Here is a 22,136-nt window from a genome sequence, read left to right as displayed (position 1 = left end):
CTTGTTTGAATGAACACATCTGTGTTTACAATAAGCTCCAGAGCAATCATTAATCTTGTAGTGCTGATAAGAAATCTTTTCAATTAGACATTTCCAGATGTGTATTCTTACCATTGAAGCTAACCCATTGGTATTTGCTGGTTTTAAGCTTTTCATTTCTGTGCAATTAATGCATTATATTTAATGCATGATAAGAGTTTTTTGAATGAAGAATAGCAGTAGATGTAGTCTGAAATAATGAACTTGTACCCTCATTTCTTCAAATGTTCAAAGGAGGAAAGGTACTTTTGTTAGAACAGTAGGAGGTTTATTAAATGCTAGCATTGGTATTAAGCCTTTTGAAATGATTTCTTAAATATTTTTCCTCTTTCATATTATTCTTGATCTAGAAACCACGTTCAATGTTTGCACTGTTTACTAGAGAAACTGCTGAAGCTTTTAAAGTTCATTTAGACACCTGCCTTTTCTTTTTGAGCATGTATTTGTGGTGGTACCATTTGATCATCTGATATTTTAGTCTTCTTAATGGAACAATCTTGTAAATTATATGATTAGAATAGATATCTAACCCCTGGGGGGATGATAACAGTACCAACAACAATAACAATCTGTAGGGAGGATGTCCAAAGGCATTGGACAATCAGGGACTTAGACAAATAAATTATTCTTCATAGTGGAGCCTCAACTACATTTTAACTGCACAAAAACTCATCAAAGATTAACTGTAACGCAATCCTGTCTCCTCCAGATCTGCGATTTTGATATGTCATACTAATCAAAAACACTCTTGTTCTGTTTGTATTGAAAAGTATCCACTATATGCAAATCACAAGTATAAAACATTGTACGTCACTTATGGGTGATTTGTAGCTTTGACAGCATTTGCAATTAGTGATTGATTGCAAAAGGTTCTCGGTGAAAAATTTGTGAATGTGGTGATTAAAGGTGGGACTTTAGTAAAGTGAAGTGGGAATGCCATTTAAGGCTGAGATTTTTTAAAGGAATTGTTTATGCAAGGATGAATGGGGAAACTGGAGTAGTTATGTTGATATTATTTTGACACAATTTTTAACTTGGCTTTTTATCTCTCTTATTTTGAATTGAACATAATTACTTTTGTTTACACAAAATAAATATTCATTGCATTCAAACACTGGCAACATGAATATGTTTGAAGTAATACAACTGATTTGCAGGAATGTTTAATGAGGTTATTATTTTGGAGCTATAAAGTCAAACTGCAAGGGAATTTGGAGCTAAGTGTATTTATACATGTATGGTAAGGACTGAGTAATATAAATTCAATCAAAACAGCACCTGTGAAATATGAGCTTCAATACCTTGGTTGAAACTGAGATTTGAAGACAATTGGAGCAATAAAGAAAAGGTCAAAGAAAGCTAAGAAATTGAGGTGTGACTTTGTCATGCGGCCAAAGTGGGAAATTGGAATAGCACTAGAGGATGATTTAAAAACTAAGTTAATTATTCAGTGAGATACAGATGATGTAAGTCTTAGCTCTGAACAATTACTTTTCAAAAGTCCGATGCACAAATGAGACATTTTTCACATTTTACTTTGCTCATGACTTAAGGCAAAATTACAGCCTGTATGAAATGCATTTTGCCAGTAGTTCAAACTAATAATTATTTCCAGTTGACTATTTAGTGTACCTTATAATCTACTGACAAACATTACAAATAGAGGTGCAAATTCTTGCTTGTTCCTTTTACTGAATACTGCACTGAACTTTTTTTTACACTTGAAGATGATAATAAAAATACAAGGATAATTTTTAAGATAGTCAGATTGACCTGCTTTAAAGTTTAAAAAAATTTAAATGACTATTGACAGTTTTAACAAATGAAATAACATTTGGATTCAGTGAGACAGCAAGTCTTTGTTCAAGTTTTTGCTGAGCGTTGCAAAATAACATTGCTCCTTCTTTTTGTAGAGAAGAACTCAGCATATACCATATAGGAATAGTAAACTGACTCGAATATTGAAGGATTCCTTGGGAGGAAACTGCAGGACAATAATGATAGTTTCAATCAGCCCATCTTCTAGGTGCTACGAAGACACATACAACACTTTGAATTATGCCAATCGTGCAAAAGCCATCAAATCATCAGTAAGTTGTCTATATCATGATATTTCACAACAAAATGGAAGACTTGCAAAGTTAGAATTGCACATTAATAATGGCTTTTTATTTTTGTATTTTTACTGAAATGTTTACCAGAGAATATTTGCATTCACTTTCACTGATGGCACATCAGTATTCGTGATATGGCAGTCATTTTGTTTACCATTAAATGCCCCTCCTGATCTGCAAGTATGCATGTCTGCAGTATCAGAATGATTACAATGAGACATCTCATTGATGGATACAGTTAAATGGTGAAACCAAAGTTGCAATGATTTTTTGTAAGTCTCATCTGATCATCAAATGAGATTTACTGCCATTGGAATTACATTACTTCAGTATATCTGTTTTAATCTAAACCAGGGAGTTGGTGAGAACACGTTTGTTTGGTTTTGATTATCTGATCCAAAGTTTCATAGCATTTTGTACTAAACTTGTGGTAACATTCTTCTGAAGGTCTTTTAAAAATGATCAAGATAAGACGTATAACAGCAGTATAAACAGTTTATGGTCAGTTTTCAACACTTAACTGATCTAATGTCTGTTGACAATGCCACCTGTAATAGTGATGTAATAGACAGTGAAATGCATCTTGGATTACAATAACTTGGCTGTACTTTCTGCTTAATATAATTACTCGGTAATTTTATCTTTATGTCCATAGTTGAAGAGCAATGTTTTGAATCTGGATTGCCATGTCAGCAAATATGCAAAGATTTGTGAAGAACAAAAAAAAGAGGTAAGTAAATGTCACATAAATACAGCATAACTATTACCTTTTATGATTTTAAAAATCTAAATAAGATGAGTCTTTCAATCTCTTCACTATATTTTCCTAAAATAAATTCACTTCAAATTACTGGTAATTTTTTTGTGTAATTCAGTACAACAATTAGGTGCACTGCGAATATGTTTGATAGTTCAAGTCCAAGATTATCTCAGACATTTCATTTTCATGTTGTATTGGTTTTGCAGATCATGGAGCTCAAACAAAAACTGAAGGATTACAATAATGAAAAATTGGTGAATCCTAACACCCATGGGCTAACGCTTACAGTTGGTACAGATATACAACAAGCAGAAATCAAAAGGTAAGCCTACAATGTTGTCAAGATATTTGTGCATAGTTAATCTGGAATTCAATGTATTTTGTGATATACGTTTGCCAAATAATTGTTGCAGGTTCACAAAATAAAAGCCTGGAGAAATCACTTGATTTTTTAGGTATCTGCCACCCTCTGCTATAATTTTGAGATAGCGGAGAAAAAAAAAACTAATGGCAAACACGTCAACATTACAATACTTGCATGGAAGATACACACAATTTCATTTGATACAAGTAGGAAGTGGAAGCCATCTAAAGGCTTTCTGGATGCCAGGCCCCTGAGAAGGGCAATATAAAAGCAGTATAACATGCAGTTTTAATTCAGAAAAATTGCGTAATTGAGCACAACTATATGCTGGACATGGTACCACACCTCACATATATACCCACATGCATAGTTCAGGTTTCAATGTTGACATCAATGAAGCTACGTTGCACCTTCAACATTTGGAACTGCACATCAGTATCAGTCCCAGTGTTTTGTTTACCTGCAATCGGAAACCATGAGACATAAATCAAATTGGGGATCCTGCTTCATTGATATTGGATCTCAAAATGGTGTGTGAGGGGGTAGAGTTTGGAGGTGGGGGAGTTACTAATTGACACATCAGAATTTGCTAGTCTTGTTTTTAGAAATCCTCTGTATCACAGGTCAAAATAGTACCTTCAAGATGTCCTGGCATTTTGGCAGTAAAGCTAGTAGAACTACTATTTTACAATTCACTGGCAGAATGTCATCACTCACGTTGTACAAGTGAATTCACTGTGTCGATATGAATAAGCCATTATGTGATGGCAAAGACGTACAGAAGGAAAAGGGGGAAAAAAATGTCTTCATGTGACATAAGTAAAATTAACAGAATAAGATTCCTTGCATTTGATATACCAACTTATCATGTTGGGAGGATATCTCAAAGCTATGTATTAAAAAATAAAAACTTGATTTTTAAAAACATATATTTACATGTTTATATTATTTTCATATTCTGCAATCTACCTGAAACAGAAATCGGGGTAATCAGTTATTTGCACACAGATGCCTGAAAAAGCATATAGTAGTTCTACAGTTCCTGTAGAAAATCTGAAGTATTAATAGTGCTTCTTTGCAGCCTCTTGCATCAGTGCCTGGAACATACAGTAGTTCTGAGAGATGTAAATGTCCCTTTGTATCAATATTTTAAGAGTTTGGCAACAATAACATACCATGTACGTCATAGAGTTAGATTAAGAAGTACAGTCACGTCTCTTAACTTTTTTTAACAAGAGGATTGACTCAGTGCTATTCCTCTGTGTATATCTCACATAAAAACAGAACGCATAAATAGGATTTTTTTTTCCAAAAAGACCAACTGAATCTAAAGATAACATACACAGTTATTTAATGTTTGTGAATTAGATGAGGTGCAAGAACATTTTAACTTTTCTTTCAATGTTTGTACCCTAGGGGCAATCAAAATGCAGACCAGTCTGATTCTAAACTCCAGAGGCAATGGCTGTTTTTATCAAAATATACTGTAGCCATAGTTCATGCTTGAATTAAAAATAGAAATATTCTGATTGAGACATAAATATGTGCCATCGGTGGCCTTCAGCTACTCTGCCCAAAACTTCTGGAACTCCCTGCCTCAATCCCTTGCTCTCTTTTTCCTCTTTCCTCTTCAATTGTGGCTGTGGTCAGCTCCCCTTTCCCCCTGGCTCGTTATTCAGCACTCCCAAAGCGCTACCTTGTGTGCAGGTTGTCATTGTTTTTGAATTACCTTTTTAAAGCAATTTGACGTAAACATTAGAGTTATTGGTCAGCCTTTTCTTCTTTCAGAGGGATATTTGATTTTAAATTGATAATGCTACCACACAACACTGCATACACGTGGGAGACTAATTAGGCCATACACTTCAAGAAGGTTTCACAGCAAGAAAATCCAATCCAGAGTAAAAAGTCAGATACCAGTAAGAGACTTCCTATTTGCCTTGATATTGGGGGGAGGGATTATGACTTTCAGAATTCAAACTAACTCTTGCTGTGAATATAGATCTAAAATAGTGAAACATTAATACTGTAATATGCTGTATAGCATTTATAAATAGTTTTTTTGTTTTTAAGATTTAAGGAAGTTCTCAAGAATATCTTCAGCAAACGGCAGCAAATCAGGAATGAGAATTTGGACTTGCAACTGAAGCTCAAGGAGACTGAACTGAAATCTTATTATCACAAACGAGACAATCAGCAAATCCAACTCCTTTGCTCTGAACAGATCGCCCAAAAGGTAAGACAGTTGGAGGCAGAGCACGTGTGAAAAGTAGACTGTAGAAACGTGTGGAAAAGTAGAAAGGGAAACTGATAATAGATATTTAAATTGATTGTAAATGAGATAGAGAAAATATAAAACAATACTTATAGATATGCCAAAGCAGCAGCATAAGAGGGTACAAGTACTGAATGAAAAATTTAGGACAACATCCAAAAAGTACTTAATTAAACATATGGCAATAAAGATGGGGAATTGTAGAGGTCAGGACGTCTACTCATTTGAGGGCTGGTATTCTGAAAAGATAAAATCAAATGTGATGCGACTTAACAAATAGTATACCTGGAACCTAAATATTAACTTAGTAACTTAGATTAACTTGGTGTCTATTTCCTTTTCTCTGCTTCAAAAATGCATTTCTTTCAATATTTTATTTCCGTTAGTATGGAAAACAAGCATACAGTTGTTTTTTAAAGTAAATTTTATGCAAAGTTGGCCTTGATACATTTCATAATCTTTACATGTTGCATTTATTTATTACTAAGCATACCACAACAAATTGAAAAAACTTGTCTTTTTTTTCCAATTTATATATTGAGCCAAGAGTATTATTTGAAGATGAAGCTTTGCAAAACTAGCAAGAGCTGCTTGCTTTGCGTGTTTTGTGGGCAGTCCTGTTTATTTTCATATTTTCCATTGCACAAATCATAAGGAAGATGCAAATGCTCTTGATTTCAGATTCTTTTAAAAGAGTTTCAGACATTTAACCTTTGTAACCTAGTATCGCCTGCTCGGCAAGCATGGTGTGCTTCACCTCCTATGACCTGCCTTTATCACCATCAACAATTTTGCACCTTTTTGGCTGTTATCAAGCCTTGCTGTACTTTATTTATGTAAAGCAAAATTTCTTTTTATTCTCCATGATCACATAATATGTTCTGCTGTGCATTCGGTTTTCAACTAACTATTTCTGATAAAGGTATTCCATGTCAACCTACTTCCATAACAATAACTGCAATTTAAATATATACTCAGTTACCTTTCTCCCAGCATAATGTGTGATGTAAGGTTTAGGACATTGTTCTTTGGGTTACATATGAGTATGCAATTCAGTAAATTAGACAGCATTTTCTGACCCCTTTCGACTCTTAAAGTCATATGGCTCAATGTTGCCTTGTTTTTTCGCTGAGCCCTGTTATTTACCCTGTCTGTGTGTATAGCAATGACCTTGGATGAGTCAACAAACCACACACACCTCAATATAGATAGAAAGAAAAACACATAATCTGAAGTAACAGAAAATGCTGGAAACTCAGAAGATCAATCAGTATTTAAAAGGGAAAGATGGGTTAGTGCTTTGTGTGTGATTATGACTGAAGCTTTGCAGACGATGGAAACCTGTTATCAACAAAGCTAATGAAATAATAGGTTATATCTTGAAAACATTCAAATATTCATTTAAAAAGTTATTCAATTTCTGTGTAGATCACTGGTGAGGCTACATTGCAGTACTGGGAAGGGTACAATTGCGGAATTTTACCTTTAGAAGAAATCAATGAATTTGAAAGTGTTCAGTAAAGGCAAGCAAGATGATTGCTGTTTAGAATATTAAAGGGCATTGACCCTTAAGTTGGGAGTTTGAATGCTAAGTTGTCATTAAATCTGGAAAGATCTGCATGTCCTGAGTCAGATTCAGGCTTACTGCATTGGCATTTTCTTGCCTACAATTCTTAAAATGAAGGTGTTAAATTGCTATGGTACAAGTCATAAAATCCAGCAACATTTTATAGTGGCACTTGATCAACTGTGTTTTTAATTTGATCTTTAGGCATTGTGGAAACATGAACATCGACTTGCAAAAATAAATGCTCATTGCCTGCGTATTCAAGAGATGAAAAAAGCTTCAGAGAAATTGTTTGAAGAGAACAGTAGTTGGCTTCACCAGGTTGAGAGGAAAACTTGTTTGTTAAGCCAAGACAAAAAGATGCCGCAGGTGGGACTGAAATAACCAATATTCTGAAACCATTGCATCACTGAAGTTTTACAAACCTCCCTAGAAAGGAGTGGCTATGAATTTAAAAATACTTCCAGCTTAATGTTGAATGTCCTTGTTACATTATCGTCAGAACTTGCAGGGTATTCCCTTGAAACTACCTGTACCATCTAACATCTGTATCCTCAATCGCATCAAACTTTACAACACAACAACAAAATTATATTTATAGAGCGCTTTTACATCAGGGGGACGTCCCAAGGCACTGGACAGTCAGGGGTCAGGATCCAAGCATGGGGGACGGGGTGGGGTAGGGGTGAGGGAAGGCAGAGAGGTGGGAGGGCAAACGAAGGCACGATCAAAGAGACCGGCCTTGAAGGAGGTAAGGGAGGAAGGGACTGTGGGATGGAGTTCCAGAGTGTGGGGGCAGAGAGGCTGAAAGCTCAGCCACCGGTGGTCGGGCGGGAGACATGGAACAGGCCAGAGCCCGCTGAACGGAGGGAGCGGGCAGGTTGGTAGGGACTCAGTAGGTCAGAGAGGTAGGAGGGGGCATGGATGGCCTTGAAAGGGAGGGCGAGGATCTTGAATTTAATCCTCTGAGGGACGGGGAACCAGTAGAGTCAGGCGACGGTTGGAGTGATGGGGTCACGGAGCCTGGTGCGCGAGAGTACACGAGTTGTAGAGTTTTGGATGATCTGCAGCTTGTGAAGGGAACAGTTGGGAAGACCGATGAGGAGGGAATTTCCATAATCGAGCCTTGAGGTGACGAATACATGGGTGAGGGTTTCGGCAGCCTGAGGGGTGAGGCAGTGGCGGAGTCTGGCAATGTTGCGACAGGTGGTGGTAGGCAGTGCCAGTCATGGCGCAGATCTGGGGGAGAAAGGGACAGTTCAGGGTCAAACAAGACACCCAGACTCCTGACTGGCTTAGTGAGGGTGAGTGTGCAGCCGTGGATGCTGATACTGCCAGCGCTCGATACATACTTATAACTTTACCACCCCAACTCTCACCAGGCTTCTCCAATTCCCACGGTATCTATTGCATGGACCTCATCCTCACCTATAAATCTCTTAATGCCCTTGTACCTCCCCATCTCTTTTCCTACTCACTCTTTGGGTGAAGTTACACTCCATGATTATGGATATTGAATTCGCACTTAGAAGTATATTTTTGCTTGATTAATAGGTTCTTCAGCAAGATCTACATTGCAGTCATTTAAAGATGGAAGTAATGGACTTAAAGCGACAAATTGGGCATATGATTCGATTGCTTTCATTCCAAGAATCCGAGAATAAACGAACCGAAAAGTAAGCCAGTTAACATAAACACATGGCAATGTTTAGGTGTGAGAGTCATTACATGACAATAAGCAATTTTGTAATTAAATATACAGATTACATTATTTACTTAAGTGATATGAAAAGTTCTAATTGAACAACTATTGCTAATTATTTTATTAAGAAAAAAACAAACTGGTACTTTTGCCACATAGAAAGATATATCGAAATGTGCCAGTTCTCTTCCAGTATTTTGTATGATGCAATTTGAGCTACTTAATAATTGACTTGTATTCATTTACAGCCTTGTAAATGCATTGCTTCCTGCATTCCGGCATCAATATTATTCATTGAAAAAAGTTGGACAAGCATCGGCAGCAACTGAGTCTCAGTTTATGAGGATAGAACAACTAGTTCAGCAAGAAAAAGGAGTGGTATGGGCAGATGAGACTGTGGAATTATCAGAAATAACATCGGATGTTCAGCTCGATTTTTCCTCCATCATAAGCTTCTCACAGCTTAGTTATAACCAGGACATACCATGCTGTACGTATATTCTTTGTGCTGTGTTATTGTACTGCTTTCATTGGAAGAATAGAATATTGTCAGGTGAACCAAAGCTAAGAATCTCAGATTCTACTTTAGTCCTGATATGAATCATTACTGAAATAATTAATGTAACATTGTTACATTGAGACATCCTCCCAACGTGAAAGGCACCATATAAATTTGTTTTTGCTGAAACTTTTTAGACCTTGTTCAGATGGCTGCATTAGCAGATGGTTAATGATCACATTAGAATGGCAGTAAAAAGATTAGCTATTTTTATATTGAAGTCTTGACTTTTCACATACTGCAAATCAAAGCTGACAGGAACAACATGCACTTATTTTGCTTTTGCTAGTCTGTCCCTAAGTCTTCTCACGCAATACCCAAGCTCAAGTTATAGTGCTTCAGTTGATTGGCATCTTGGTTCCAAAAAGGTTCTGCTGTGCTACCTTTTTGCATCAAGCAAGAGAGAGTGCATTTTATTAAAGCATTCTTCTGCCTTGTGTTTAATTGCTTATATGTTGCCTTCATATGATTTTGTTTGCTCACATTTAGGTACAACAAATACACCTTTAAGAAGCCTGCTCAAGAATCGTGTAGCACTCCAAAGGGACAGTCCTTTTGTTCAAATAAAAGGTAGGTGGAATGTTCACTGCTTACCAAAAACATCCATCATACACAACGCCATTATGTCCTGTCATCACAATGGGCTTCTTTTGAATGCATTTCATTTGTATAGAGCCTTTCAGCAGTTAGGTCACAGATTTTCAGCATTCCAACCTATCTATAAATTTGCAGTTTTCAGGGTGATATCTGCCTCATTTTTTTTTAAAAATCACATTCTTTTAAGGTTGATGGATAATATCACACTCAAACAAGATTTCATTATTTTAATTACAATGTTTTATAACATTTTGTCATAATGTTTCTTAGACTTTTTTGGTCTACATTATCTGGGTGAAACACTGAAGAGGCATGTAGCATTGATCATTACTGCGAAAGGAGAGAGGAAAAGGACCTGATCACTTGATTGATCAGGGGAAAAAAAGTTTTTTAAAAAAATGTGCTCGCCAAGTTGTGCTGGGGGATAGCAATTATTAATTATATATTGTGATTGGTGCTTGTAGAATTGCAAACCTTTGACATTACTAACCCACATGTACATCTGACATTTTGGTCTAATGATCACAACAGTGGTCCAAATAAAATGGGCTCTTTGGCCAATGATCCCATAATATTGTTCCTTGATCCATAAATATGTACTTTTTAACGAAACTTATTTGTTCTATTTTACTGCTCCCTTTCTCCTGCTGTCTGTCTATACTTTCAGTTTTGCTTTCATTCAGTCATATTCAGATAAATTCATGATGTGTTGTGCTTTTAAATGAACCATTGCAATCCTGCTTATTTTTAGCATTTTGCAAAGTCAATGTGGCAAGAACATGTGCCATTATATGAAGCACTAATCGGTTTCTTATTGTGTATTTACGATCAAAAGGGACAATACTGTTGCGCATCATAAACCACTCTGCACTAATCATTGAAGACTTGTGCATTTTTATAATTGTTCCCTTGCAGATCTTTTAGAACTGTAGTGGAAAATCTATAGAGAATGCTAAAGCCATTCAAAATGTTGTTTATGAGAAGCCTCAGTATTGAGTCACCATTCAGCAGCTTGTGGTGAACCCAAACCGTTGTGCAAGCATTCTTGGGGAAAGTTTTTAGCTTATGAATTCCTTGTGAATCTTTCAGTTTTGATTTTTCATCAACTCATGGCACCTTTTGAATGGTATAGAAGATGAAACTGAGGCATTAGATACTTTAAGCCAGTCGATGTTTAAGCCTGACCTTCTAAGCATTCTTTCAACCAAATTCATGTCAATGTTACAAAGATGCATATGTATGTCTCACAGGGGACCCAACTTTTCATCCTATTTGTTCCCATTATTGGGTACCTTGTGTATATGATGAGGGGATACACTACTTGAAGGCTCTGCAAAAATACAAATGTTCAATACTAAATTGGCAAATCCACTTAAGTACAAAACAGTCAATTCTGTCAGATCAGGCATTGCAAAAAAATATTTAAAAATCAAAATATTATACCCAAAGTTTGTTGCAAATGAATGATGTAACTGGATTTACTGGGCTTTCCCAACGCAAATTAATTGAGCTAAACTTCATTCCTTTGTTTGTACACGCCCTCTAACAGAAGGAATATTTTCAGTTAACATAGTATTACTGCATTCTTTGCACAATCGCATGTAGCTTTGAATTTATCGATTTGGCATTGAAGCAATGTGCTAAAACTATCAGGATCTTTATCCATTAGAATTCATATTTTAATATTTTAGCTTTGCTAAGAAATGACATGGTAATGTAAAAGTATACACAAAATTTTAAAGTCTTTAAATATCATATGTAATTTTAAACTACAGAGTACAATATATATATTAGAACACACATTTTTAATAATTTTAATTTATTGATTTGTAACTTAGAATTCCATGAATCATAATATTTCAAACAATCAGATTTTTTGATTAATATTAGAACTGTGTCTTATTTCTATGCAGAATGTTTATTGAAGTACATTTTTTTTTCTTTCACTGTACAACGGCATTACCCAGCACACGTCTTGTAATTTAGCAGTTTCCAGAAATACCACTCAAGCATGTATTAATATGTTTGAAAGAAGAAAGAAAAAAAATTATATTATTCCATCTCGAATTCTCAATTAGATCTAATCCCATTCATCAGTGCATTTTTGTCATGAACCCTGCTTTGAGCCTGTGACTCATGTATGCTAAATATTGCTTTCTGCATTTCACATTAAGTTATAACTCCATAAATCTCCTTTGTTTATACACCTTGTCTGTGATAAATTGAAGAACATCTCGGGTGAAACCACTTGGGGAGGTTGTTAAACTAAATGCAAAGTACAGAAAGCCATGAAAGCAAATGCAGAGTGCATTGTGAACAGTATGATTTTTATGCCTTATGATATGTACGTTTTTGATACTTTTTTAAAACTGCAATTGCATCTAAAAAAAACTTTGATGTTTGCATTATTTAAAGTAAAAAAGTTACTGAATGCAATGTTCGAATATATGTTCCTGCAGTAGTCTTTTTGCCTCCTTATTCTTTTTGCCTCCTTTTACCTCACCACAAAGAACAATTCTTCCTAATAATACCTCTAGATAATTCCATCATACAACTGAAAATAAGTAGAATAAACTTATTTCTGCTCCCATTGACCAATTTGAACTTCATAAGATCACAAGAGAATTTTAGATGAAGAAGGCCTTCAACCCATTTGATCCCATCCTCCCCTTGCAAATCTTCACTGTTGTCCTTGTTTGAACTCTGAAGATGTTTTCAGGTTTATTTTATCTCCCAATAGTTTTATTGTTAGGATTTTTAAGTGTTCCAGTACATATCTATAATGGTTTAATTGCAGTCAGGTCTTGGTGTGTTTATTAACTTACTCATCACTGGTCAGTCTTCATAGTGATGTTTCAATTTAAATTGTATGGAGTTGCCATGAATTTACGACTTCTTGGATTGAATGGCTTGCTACTGTTTGAGAGAGATATGTTTAGCACAAGTGGCTACCGTGCTTCTTGGAGAATATAAGCTCAGAACACGTGCCTAATAGATAAATGCTGAGGAGCATATGAATGCTGCTGCACTATTTGATGAATAATATTATGCAGAGCACTTCAAAGATCTGTTTTTGATGCTCTTGAGTTAGTGGGTGTGTTCTGCCCAGGACATCATGTTCTCTAACAACAAGACCTTCCTAAACATTATTCTACCCACCAAAGGCAGCCAATTCCCAAAATGACAGACCATTAGTCCTTTTAAGCCAAACACATTTCCCATAAAGCTGCTAAAGGAAAAGAGGTTGTGGAAAATCCAGATGTTTTAAGAATACCATTATAACTTGAATTTCATCCCAAAAATTACCCCACCCAGTTTCCAATATGGGAGGCATAACAAATTTCCCTTGAAGGCAAAATAAATATCCTTTCAGAGACAAAGAAATGTTGTATGCCCCAGATTAAGTAACCCAGAACAGGAAACTTGCTCTATTGTAGGAGAAATGTGAACCTTGAGATTTCACCGTCTTGCGTTTCAACGTTTCTGGCCTGAAAGCAGTAAGATAGAAACTGACACCTTTAAAAGGCATGAAACCACATACGATCAAAATGGTGGTGGGAGGTGGAGAGGTTTGAAAAGCTATACTTTAACCCTAAGTTCTTTGTATTGGTCAATTTTCGTACCAGGTAGCAAAGTTTGAAGGTAGTAATTTTGCACTACTATGTCAAATCGGTAAGTCATATTTCACCAAGAAAATTAGATGCCTTATTTCTGATGTATTGTAGTTCTCAATACAAGGAGATTACTGAGACATGGACCGTGGCATTTTGAACATCCGAAATAGCAAACTCGTGCAGAAAAAGTTTTTCTACTGAGCTGGTAAATTTTTAAAAACTCCAAAAAAAGCTTTGCATCAAAGTACTGTATTGCAAATATGAGGGAAGCAGCACTCTCCTGGAACTATTTCTGTCACCAATTGTCTTGAGAATGCTTGAATTCCTTCTCTGAAAATTAAATTAGCTCTGAACACAGCAGCCAATTTACACACAGAAATGTGCCATTAACAGCCAAGAAGTGAATCACCAATTTTATCTGATTAATTGTTGGCCAGGACCTTGGGAGACAAACAGTCCCTTTAGGGTGTTGGGTTATTTCTGCAATGTGCTTTGCAGAAATCTACCTTGGATGCAGAACTCGGCACCAAGTTGAAGATTACACTTAACATACAGTGTGCCTCAGGATTATATAATTTTGGCATGAGACAGAAAGATGTCCTCAGAGGGGTCATCCTTGCCTCTTAAATGTAAATTGCCATTCATTAAACAACTCATTTCAACATTTTGTTCGTCTGATTGAAATGTCATATATTCAATAATACTCTTATACTATTTGTACTGTTTTAAGAATTCTTCCTTGGGTGAAAATAAACAAGGAATAGTGATGATCATAAATGCATATTAAAATCTTTGAGGGGCCATGTAATCTATGATTGTTATATTCCCTCACACCTGTTACATAAACATATTCTTTGTTATGTAGATTAATACTTTTTCATATTTCGGCTGAACCCTGTAGTATTTTACAAGCAATTTTTAGTCAATTTTTGGGCACCATCTACTGGCCATAAAGAGTCCATTTGTTACAAAGATGTTATACACATGTTCCACTGCAAGGGACACTGGTTTCAAATCTCTGAATGAATGCGAACCATGATAGGCAGTTTATCTCCTTCACTTTGTTTATCATTGGTATGTCCTATGGGCCCACAGAAAAATGTTCTGGCAATATCAGAATCACACCACATCGCAACCCAGAAATTAGGCTTCAATATTGCATGAGCCAACTTGACTTACACCTCAAACGTCAATTCAACAGCAGGAGAAAACAAGGGAGCAGGCAGTATAAATGAAAGTTGGATATTGATGGAAACTAATGGACAGGGGAATAAACATAATTAAAGCAACAAAGAAGCCAATTAAGAAGAAATATTCACAACTTTGAAATCTACCAAAACGATTGTTAGCATTCCAGAGTCTGCACACTTGGATAGGTGCTAATAACTAATAAATACTAGTACCTCTGAAATGAGTCAGCCAAACGCTAAGAAAAGTATCCTTTTAAATTATTTTGTGGGTGGACCAGATGTATGTTTTATACGAAAATCTAAGCCCTGGGGAATTTGCTAACCATAGATTGTTCCCATTGGTCTGCAAAATGGCATATTAATGGAGTGCTGGCATATTAATTTGTTCAACTTTCATATAATAATAATACAAATTAATGATCCATTCTCTAAAAAAAGTGGCAAACTTTTTGTCACTTTTTAAAGTTCCAAAACCTCAGCTAGTCGAGTGAGATGAGTGATCCCATTCCTGTGGCACATATAGTATATGGGTTTTTCTGGATTCGCACCTCATTTATTTTCTCTTCAGCTTATTTTGTACAAATACTTCAGTTAAGAAATCTAGATTATCATTTCACCAATTAAACTCATCTGACAGAAATTGGTGCAGATTAGTATGATTGTGTGTACCAGATGAATTAGGAACAATGTAGATTATATCATATAAAATCAGCAAGAAGTGCTGCCAAGGTTCAGTATTAGAAGCCTGGAGAATCTTGCGTTTTAAGTATGCCTAGTTTGAAATTTCCCAATAGTCCCTTTTGAAGGAACCATCTAGGGTAAGTAAGGTGATGCAATGCTGATTTTGTTTTTAAAAAAAACACCTGTGTGGGATCAAAGCATTCCCATTTTAGCTCCAAAGATGACTCATTCTATTCTATATGGAGGCCAGGGGTATTGAGGCTATGCTGATTGTACCTGTTTGGTCCCTTCCAATTTTCACACCTTCTTTCCTGCGGGGCTAACTCATGATGGGGTATAATTCTATAGACAGTGGCCATCTTCTTGTACTTTGTCTAATTGGCTATTTTTCATATGTGAGCTATAATAATAGTATTGTCCCGCTTGCTGCTTGGCTGGGAGCATTAAAAATCATCTTAGGCAAGAAAGCTGGTAGTTAATACACTCCTATGTATTTTACTTGATTCAAATCATGTTGCCTATTATTTCAGTGAATGGGAGCAATGGAAAAGATGAGTTGTGTGGTTCCTGTTGAATTCTTGAGTTAGTGACTCTTCTCTACTGTTGTTTGAATAAGATAACTTTAGAAAATGGGAATTGTTTCTTGTAAAGGCGAGCACTGTAATGTTGTGTGTTAACTGTAATGGTTACTCCATGCATTGAGGGAACTTTAATGTGAGCTGCCTCTCATCTCACTCTCAAGATAATTTGTTGCCTTCTTAAAAACATCCAAATGAGGATTTTTAGTCTGCAGACAACTTATTTTATCAGTGAGTCATTGAACTGAATTTGTATGTGGATATGAATTTGTAGCTATGTGACTTGATTACATCAACAAATCTCTTTATGGATTAAAACCTGCTCTTATTACACCCTCTCACACAGCGGGCTTTTGCTGTAAAACATTTGATTATGACTATTCTGTAGCTGTGATGAGAAGAAATTCAGTTAATTTACTGTACTTCTCCCTTCCTTTCCTAAAGGACTAGTACTTGGAGTAAAGTTCCATGGACACACACCAGTTCCTCTCCAATACTTTATATGAGCCAAGACAGTGAATGTCGTCAGGCAATTTGACTTGGGTGGGGGAGACATGAGACAGCCATTTCCCTCACCGGGACTTTGCCAACTTTGGATTTGGCAGCCCTAATTTGACCTCAGTCCAGTTGGATTCAAAATGATAACTAAAACTTTCAGATAATTTATGAGCATTTTGCTGTATCAAGTTATGACGACTATACTAGCGTAATTGTCCAAGGATAGGTACAGCTCTGGTAGTTCTGCTACATTATTCTTCTGGTCTATTGACTTGTGAGCATTTAACTTCAAGTTAAAATAACTAAATCTTTAAGCTTTACCAGTAAAACTAAGCTACTATATAAAATAAATTGATTGTACTGAGGAATTGTATTGAACCCCTTTTAACCTTAGTCATATGACGTTTTGTGTTACCCTTCATATTATGTTGTATAAGATCAGTATATGCAGGACAGAAATCAATAGGGATTGATGCCTCTTAATAGTACTTGACCTGGAATTGATTGTATCATCCACCTCCATTTTAGCCTTGACCCAGATAACCATATTCAGATTATTTTGTTTATCTCAGGGATAAATCTGATTTTTAGACCATATGTTATTTTTAAGAGAAGTTATGACTACCAATACACACCCTGAAGACCTTTTTTTCTAACTACTTAATCTAAATAAAGCATAAGATAAATGTTCAATTGTACAACTAAAAGATGTGTTGAGGCCTGGATTTATTCTGTCAATCTACAGTATTATTATTATTTGCTCTCTGACAGAATATTAAAAGCATTTCTAAAATTGGATTTTGTTTTTTTAAAAATCTGTGGGGAGGGGGATAAAATGTTGATAACCAATGATATGTTATAATTTTAATTCTCGATTTTTATTTTGGACAGCTACTTCTGTGGAATCAAAGGAAAATATTTTATCTGAAAGAAATAAAGAAATAGCAACTCCTTATAAATCTTTCCGACGAAGGCTGGAGGAATCACTAATAAATTGTAGCGATCAACCTAATCAAAGTACTGCAAAGAACTACTCACACCTTGCTCAACTGAATGATAGCCTCTCAAAGGAAGTAATAGCTCTTCAGTGGACACCAGAGATTTGCAAGTCGCAGACTGTGCAACGTCCTTCTTCACTGAGTGACTCAAAACCACATTCCCAAATGACAAACTTTCACGGAGAGGAGGAGGAGGAGGAGGACGGTAATTTGAGTGACACAGAGAATTCTATCTCCAGAACGAGCAGGAATCTAACGAATGTTACATATAACTTGACAGCAGGATGTAATCGAGCTGTCATGGACACAACAGTGACTCTGAACCCAGCTGTGAATAATCCAGACTGTAGCAAGCCTGTCGATGTATCACACGAGCATTCCTGGCCCCATGGAAGCTTTCTGCAAAGGTTTGTTTTACAGCCTCATTAACCTTTCAGTTCAAATTTGCTAACATCCCTATCTTGCATAGAATACTCTCAAAGGTCTGGTTTTGTTCAGTTAAGCATATAAGATGTGCACTGTGGTGTCTCCATCATTTATTTTAGTTTAAAGAAAAATTAAAACTTTTCACCTTAATGTTGCCATTAAATCAAATTGCCATTCACTATGTGGCAGCCTTAATACTCTAGTTTTGTTCCAATGAACAAAGTTTAAAATGGGAATCCGTGATCCATCCTTTGTTTAGATGTATGGAGTGTTAGCTTTTCAGAATTATTTTTCCATTCTTTAACTGCATGAAGTCAAATTCATCATTTTGATCTCATGAATGCAATTTGCAACCTAAATATTGTCAGAAGAAGAATGCCACCAGTGATACTAAAGTTAATTTTTACTGTCCATGCCATATAAATATTGGTCCCGATTCCTTTCCAGGTTCCTAAGGTAATATTTCTAGAAAGAAGGCCTTTCAATACCTGACATCTTGTTTCAAGAAGCCATTTTCAAACACTCAGCTATTGCTTGCAGGGTTTTTCCCTTTGAGGAGTTTCATGTGTAACACAGTTCATCTCCTTCTCAGCTAATTGAATAATATGCTGCTAATGGAACAGTAATAATGAAGGCCTCAATATGAAAGAGTAAGTAGGCTGCAAGCAGATATTACCACTGCAGGATTGTCACAATGAAAAAATTATATTTTTGGCAGCCACTAGACTGACACATGGAAGCTCATCACCATGTGGACCGCCCCCAGCTCAGGAATCAGACTACAAAGACCACTACTGAGGCTGACTTGATTCCTACATTCTGCTCTGTTGCCAAGCATGTCTTTTTGGAGCCAGCTCAGCTCCCGTCGCGTTCCTCTTCTCTCCCCCCAGAGAACAGTCACTAGGTCATTTGACATTCGGGAACCATAGGTCTGAACCCTCACTAGGTGAATAGTAGTCTTTCTAAAACTCTATTTAGCAAGGCTTTTTTTTTCAAATTAAGACAATAAATTGGATTCTAATTTGGCCTTTCTTGCTTCCTGCTTACATCGTGTTTACGGTTTTGTTAACTCTGGACCCTTAATTGTTTAATAATCCACTTCATAAACTTTCATCATGCAATGAATAATTAATCAAATTAAACTATGATGTTGATTACTTAAAGGTAAGTTTCTGATTGGTTTGTCATAATACTGTGGAACCCTTAATATTTTGTTATGGTAATTTTTGTCACAGGTTGGGTTTCCAGTCATTGCTAAATGAGAGTGCAGCACTCAGCAAGCCTTCGTACATGGGTTTGACTTGTGCTGCCAGGCGAAAAAGGAAATCTGAAAGGTAGGCAATGGCATGACTTGAAATCACACATATTTGATGCTTGGTTTAATAAAAATGTTCACCTTAAATCCTAGCACAAGGAATGCTGTTAACTTTTTTTAAATGAATATGCTGCAAGATATTTATTTCAGTGAAATTATAAGTACTTTTCATTCAAATTCAAAAAAAGTGATTTGATGTTAATTGTCCATAATTTTGAGCCTGTATCAGGCCTGCGATTTTTCGTTAAATTGTTCTAAACTATTCATTTCAATCACATAGATTTGGATGCCCAAACTTAATAGACTTATTCCTCAAGTTTTCAACAATTTCTGTTTATGTTGCAAAGGAGTGACTCAGTTGTTGTCTTATGGATATAATGCAACAAATCCCTTTTCGGAGGAAATTTCCAGTTCTTTTAAAGGAAACCAAAGCATTGATGCTTTATTGGCAGATACTAATGTATTAGGCCTCTTAGCACACTGACTGCAGTTATTTTACATAAACAATTTTCTCATATTTTCTACCAAGAGTCTGTTTCAAACTAATATGCATTACAGTGGCTAGATGGTTTTACAGCAAATCAGCTTTGGAAATTTTAGATACGGGAGCCAAGAGAACTGCCCACAATATTGTACTGTGGCCACTCCGTGTGTGTGTGTGGTGGGGTGGCGGAGAATCTCGGGTTTCTCACCAGAATTGCAGAAAAGACTGACTAAATGCCTTTTTCAAACAGCATATTTAGAATCGGGTAAAAGAAACCTAAATAGCTTTTAAAATCACTAAGAAAACTTGAAAGTCATCTCGGAAGACACGATGACAAACTAGGCTGTTCTCAACCAAGAAACCATTGTGATTTTAGACCCAGGGAGAATGAAAACAAGACCTTTTCATAGCAGTTGAAGGAAGATCCCCCAGGTGTACCAGATGCATAATTTTTAAAGATTCTTTTTTTTTGCAGGGAGAGAGCATGAGAGATTCCAGCAATATAGAGATTGAAAATCTGTCAAAGAATAATAAATACCAACCCTAGGGCAGATAAAAGAACGTTTCCTATATTTGATTTGAGGCATTTTTTCCCCCCGTGGATAATCTGTTTACAATTAAATGATGATGTAGAGGGATGCTTGCATCAACATTTAATGTATCATTAATTGTAGCTAATCTTGGTATTGGGAAGGAATAACATTTTAGATGTGGGAATTAGAGATGTAGTTTCTAACAATTGTATTAAAGTGAAAAAGGTATAAAACAATGCTGCACTTTTGACCAACACGCTACAAAGGAAAGTTGCCATAGCAACACCGTTATAAAGATGGGGTTCCCAGTGTCATAGCACTGGAAAAGTCTGTGGGGCATTCAGTGTGCCAGCCAGCTAAGTGATCAAGCGAGTATTAATTGTGACTAATTTGACTGAAGAAACGAGTGATCGGAAGGATGGATTTGGTATTCTAAAAAATTAGGTCTTTGTTTTTGGTTTCATCAACGTACTGTCAGAATAGACCCTTCATTTAAATAAAGGGTCTATTCTGACATTAACTGGAAACAAAAACAAAAAAAGAGTTTGGTTGATCCCCTGTGTAAGGCTGTCCAGATTTCCAGTCTTTTACCAAAGAAAATACCCACAATAATTGTTAATTTCTGATTTCTAACCAGTTGCATTTTCTACAAGATTCCTGTGGCTTTTAGTTTAATTAATTTTCTTCTAGAAAATCCAAATAAACTACATCACAGGTCGTGTCATCAACTAACCTCCTCAAAGAAGTCAGAAAAGCATCACTTTCCTTCTAAATCCATATTAAGTGATTGCTGCACAATGTTAGAGAACCTGTTTAATAGATTGGATTCCTTTTTGTGCAAGTTGTTGATAGAGTTATTTAGATTAACATACATTGGTGATATTGGTATAGAATTACTAACCATCATTTCTATATCCTCATACAGTTTCAAAGCTCCAAGAAACGACAACAGTTTTGCAGCAAAGCGCATTCGTCAGGATATGCAACCCATTGCAGAAAGTGTAGCCTTGCGTGTACCAAGATTGCCAGGTAACTGCAAAGATTGATACAGGTGTTCTATTTTTATTTTGTTTTTTTGGAAAAAATACTAAAATAAAATTCCTATATTGACTAAAAGTTCATCACTATCAACAAAAGCCCTCAAGCAGCTCCATCATGCAATTTAAAAACATTCTCTTTTCTGTAAACTTTTTATTCTTTTGATTTTGTTCTGGAGTATTTCTATTTTATCAATTTAAAATCAGTGTGTATTTTAGATCTAAAGTCTGAAAACTTGTTTGTTGATCTTGTTATTATCGAACAATTTTTGAAAGAAAATGGGTCGAATCGGATTTGCCCAATTACTAAATCAACACTGTTATATTTACAGAGGGATCACAATACCAGAGAAAAGAATTTCCAGCTAGAAGGTGTGTTAAAAAAGATCTCAATGCTATCTCAACAAATAAAGACCAACCAAAACGTGTGAAATCTAAACTGCTATAAAAGAGCAGAAATGGGCTACAAACTTTGTACAGTCTTATTGTAGAGTACTTATTGTTTCACCCACAAAACATATAGTCACTACACTTTACAGTGTATCCTGTGAAACGCTTTGAGATGTCTCGAAGAACGTGATAAGGCGCTACATCAAATGCAAGGATTATTATTATTGTACTGTCCTGAAACTTCACCTTTTCATATCAAAGCAAATAGTTAACGATCCATACCGTATTGATGTTCTTTGACCTGTCTATAATGTAGAACTTACATTAAAAGCTACTGAGATTTGTTTAAACCTATGATTTTTTTTAGCAATCATTACTAATAATTTTTATTGTTTTATGTATATTGAGAGAATGT

The 22,136-nt window shown here is 35.8% G+C and overlaps 1 protein-coding gene across 4 annotated transcripts in view; it reads left to right on the top strand.

Annotated features, from left to right (window-relative positions):
• kif18a (kinesin family member 18A) overlaps nucleotides 1–21,880 on the top strand; it is a 30,900-nt gene extending 9,020 nt beyond the window's left edge. For 3 of the 4 annotated variants that reach the window (XM_042341488.1, XM_042341487.1, XM_007887669.2), the window contains 12 exons: nucleotides 1,953–2,129; nucleotides 2,809–2,883; nucleotides 3,120–3,235; nucleotides 5,351–5,513; nucleotides 7,324–7,488; nucleotides 8,674–8,795; nucleotides 9,070–9,311; nucleotides 9,870–9,950; nucleotides 17,430–17,943; nucleotides 19,198–19,296; nucleotides 21,220–21,323; nucleotides 21,664–21,880. In XM_042341488.1, coding sequence (XP_042197422.1) covers nucleotides 1,953–2,129; nucleotides 2,809–2,883; nucleotides 3,120–3,235; nucleotides 5,351–5,513; nucleotides 7,324–7,488; nucleotides 8,674–8,795; nucleotides 9,070–9,311; nucleotides 9,870–9,950; nucleotides 17,430–17,943; nucleotides 19,198–19,296; nucleotides 21,220–21,323; nucleotides 21,664–21,779 — 1,974 coding nt within the window. In that variant the 3' untranslated portion in view covers nucleotides 21,780–21,880. Of the gene's footprint in view, nucleotides 1–1,952; nucleotides 2,130–2,808; nucleotides 2,884–3,119; nucleotides 3,236–5,350; nucleotides 5,514–7,323; nucleotides 7,489–8,673; nucleotides 8,796–9,069; nucleotides 9,312–9,869; nucleotides 9,951–17,429; nucleotides 17,944–18,409; nucleotides 18,456–19,197; nucleotides 19,297–21,219; nucleotides 21,324–21,663 lie in introns of those variants that run through there. The other variant, XM_042341489.1, reaches the window with a different exon arrangement.
• The last annotated feature ends 256 nt before the right edge of the window (nucleotides 21,881–22,136 follow it).

The sequence above is a fragment of the Callorhinchus milii genome, unplaced genomic scaffold (genome assembly GCF_018977255.1).
Source record: "Callorhinchus milii isolate IMCB2004 unplaced genomic scaffold, IMCB_Cmil_1.0 Scaffold17, whole genome shotgun sequence".
NCBI classification, from domain to species: Eukaryota; Metazoa; Chordata; class Chondrichthyes; order Chimaeriformes; family Callorhinchidae; genus Callorhinchus; species Callorhinchus milii.
The sequence above is the reverse complement of the archived record's forward strand: the minus strand, read 5'-3'. Positions and strand labels throughout refer to the sequence as shown.